The sequence below is a fragment of the Vitis riparia genome, chromosome 6 (genome assembly GCF_004353265.1).
Source record: "Vitis riparia cultivar Riparia Gloire de Montpellier isolate 1030 chromosome 6, EGFV_Vit.rip_1.0, whole genome shotgun sequence".
NCBI lineage: Eukaryota > Viridiplantae > Streptophyta > Magnoliopsida > Vitales > Vitaceae > Vitis > Vitis riparia.
The window spans coordinates 7,897,563-7,900,363 of record NC_048436.1 but is presented as its reverse complement, the minus strand read 5'-3'; the positions used below and the strand labels follow the sequence as shown (position 1 = coordinate 7,900,363).

At 38.0% G+C, this 2,801-nt stretch overlaps 1 protein-coding gene across 2 annotated transcripts in view; it reads left to right on the top strand.

The window, feature by feature from the left end:
* Positions 1–439: 439 nt before the first annotated feature.
* LOC117916095 (protein FAR1-RELATED SEQUENCE 3) overlaps positions 440–2,801 on the top strand; it is a 21,070-nt gene continuing 18,708 nt past the window's right edge. Inside the window, exons 1-2 of one of the 2 annotated variants that reach the window (XM_034831929.1) lie at positions 440–605; positions 1,671–2,801. The exon at positions 1,671–2,801 is cut by the window's right edge and continues 1,218 nt beyond it. In XM_034831929.1, coding sequence (XP_034687820.1) covers positions 1,770–2,801 — 1,032 coding nt within the window. In that variant the 5' untranslated portion in view covers positions 440–605; positions 1,671–1,769. The remainder of the gene's footprint in view (positions 606–1,670) is intronic. The other variant, XM_034831928.1, reaches the window with a different exon arrangement.

Genomic DNA, 2,801 nt, shown 5'->3' with positions numbered 1-2,801 from the left:
TTTTTTTTTAATTTTAATTTTTGATCAAATTCCCGTATTTTTATAAGCTTCTATTTTCTTAAAAAAAAAAACAAAAATCATTAATTAATTAAACAAATCTAGAATACTTGAACTCCTACCATTGTCAAATCAATGGTGACATATCACTCTCATAAATGATTCCAAAATTGTGACATATCAATTGTCAAATCAATTTTGTTACATCATAAAATTGAGATGTAACAAAATTTCCTCATTCTTCTCAATGAAAAATTCAGCAATCAACAAAATCTAAAATAATTTTTATAATTTCTCTTGTCCTTTTCATATTTATTTTTATTTTTATAAGATTTTGAAATTAAAGGTGCTGAAAAGTAAAAAAACGGCGACAAAGTAGAAGGGCCCGTTAATTTTTATAAGTTTTTTTTACACTGTGACGAACGCATGGATAGAGCTGGGTTCAGTCCGACCAAAACTCCAAAAATAAACGGCAAAACGAAGAAGAAAAAAACCATAAGACAGAGCGGTCTGTGGTTCGTTCACAGCGACGCTTTTGATTCTTCTTCGATCTCTCCGCCTCCCACGTTTCTCCGCTTCTCTCCCCGTATTTCTATACTCCAAACACAGTATGCGCCCTTTTCTTTGCCCTAGATGGAATTGATAATCAATCTAATTACACCCTTTATTAATTCTTGTTTTCTGCTCTTTTCTTACTTTCAATTTCATTCAGATTTTCTTTGTTTTGATCTTATTGGTTTTCTTGATCCGGGTATTGATGATTTCAATCTTAGTATGGTTGATTATTGTCGTTATTACTAAATGGGTGTTTCCGAGGGAGGTTGGGTGTTGGATTTTGGTCGTGCTTCTGGAATTGGTTCTAATGGAATTGTGTTGGTTTTCATTACTGTTGTTTGGTCATGGCTGGTATTGGGGTTGTTTTCTGCTTCTGGGAGTTGGGTTTTTTCTTTTCCTTGATAGTGGAGTGGCTGAGATGAATTTGATGCGGCCATATGTGGGTAGAAAAGGGTTGCCACGTTGTGTGTGGTTAACTCGGTTCTTCTGACTGGCCAAGTGGGTGGCCATTTGTGAAGGCAATGAGGAGATATGAATCGTGGGCTGGTTCAGGTGGGTCTGGTGGTGAGCAGGTGTGGTGTTATGTAATTTTAAGATTTAATGGTGGGGCATTTTTGAAAGGAGAAGTGGACAAGCAGGTGTGCTCTTAGAATTTTTGTAAATGGCACCTGAGAGTGATAGTAATGGTGATGATGGCAGTATGTATATATATGTAGCAATCATTATGTATGGCAGCTTTGAATGCTTGGAAAGTAGAATAGAATTGCGCCTAGTTCTCAGATAAGGAACTCAAAATTAGATACATTTATGATCTGCATATGAAATTGGCTTCTTTTTCCTATGAAGAAACATGATGTAACTGTTAGGCCTTTGCTCAGATGGTAAAAAGCAGGATGGCTGTTGGGGTTAGGTCTAGGGTCAAAAAATTTTGATGTTCTCTTGATGTGTAAGATTCTAAATATCCTTTAATTTTCATGTGAGTTTTTTCTGGCGATTAAACAGAGATCTACCTTTTCTTCTTGTGGATTTTCCATATTATCATGTCTTTTGCTTATCTCGAACATGGTTTAATAGTGAATTATTTTTATATCTGTGGTTGGAATTTTGTCTTTATGCAGATTGGTATTCTTCTCCTTTGGTAGAAATAAAACATGTGGAACATTCCTACATAGTTCACCCACAGATTACATGTTTCAAACTTAATAAAGTAGATTGGTATGGATGTTGAAGTAATAGATGTGGAAGGGGGAAACATGGGATCCCATGCTGTAGCAGATGATAATGGTGATGCTGAACCAAATGAAAGTGGAGAAATAAATGCAGCTGAAAATTCTACAGCACAGGATGAGGATGGGGTTGCTGAGCCGCATGTAGGAATGGAATTTGATTCTGAAGATGCTGCCAGAACTTTCTATGAAGATTATGCCAGACGCTTGGGTTTTACCACCAAAGCTGGTCATTGTACCCGTTCTAAACCTGATGGAATGGTTCTTGCTCGGGAATTTGCATGTGGTAGAGAAGGTTTGAAAAGAAGGCATGCTGATAGTTGTGATGCAATGCTTAAGATAGAGTTAAAAGGTCAAGGCAAGTGGGTTGTGACAGAATTTGAAAAGGAGCATACTCATTCCATGATGAATCCCAGCAAGGTGCATTACCTTCGACCCCGCAGGCATTTTGCTAGTACTGCAAAGAACATGGCTGAAACTTACCAAGGGGTGGGAATTGTTCCCAGTGGTGTTATGTATGTATCCATGGACGGAAACCGTGTTTCTATAGAAACAAATCGTGGAGTTAGAAGTGCTCCACCAATAGAATCAAATCGTCCAAATAAGAATGCTGGGTCCATAAACTATGCTGCTAGACCTTCAAATCGAAAAAGAACATTAGGAAGGGATGCGCAGAATCTGCTGGATTATTTCAAGAAAATGCAGGCTGAAAACCCCGGGTTTTTTTATGCAATACAACTTGATGAAGATAACCACATGGCTAACGTATTCTGGGCAGATGCTAGGTCTAGGACAGCTTACAGTCATTTTGGTGATGCTGTTACCCTAGATACAATGTACAGAGTGAACCAGTGCAGAGTACCATTTGCTCCATTTACAGGGGTAAATCATCATGGTCAGACGATTTTGTTTGGCTGTGCACTACTTCTTGATGATTCTGAGGCTTCCTTTGTTTGGCTGTTCAAGACATTTCTCACTGCAATGAATGATCACCCTCCTGTCTCAATAACCACTGATCAAGAC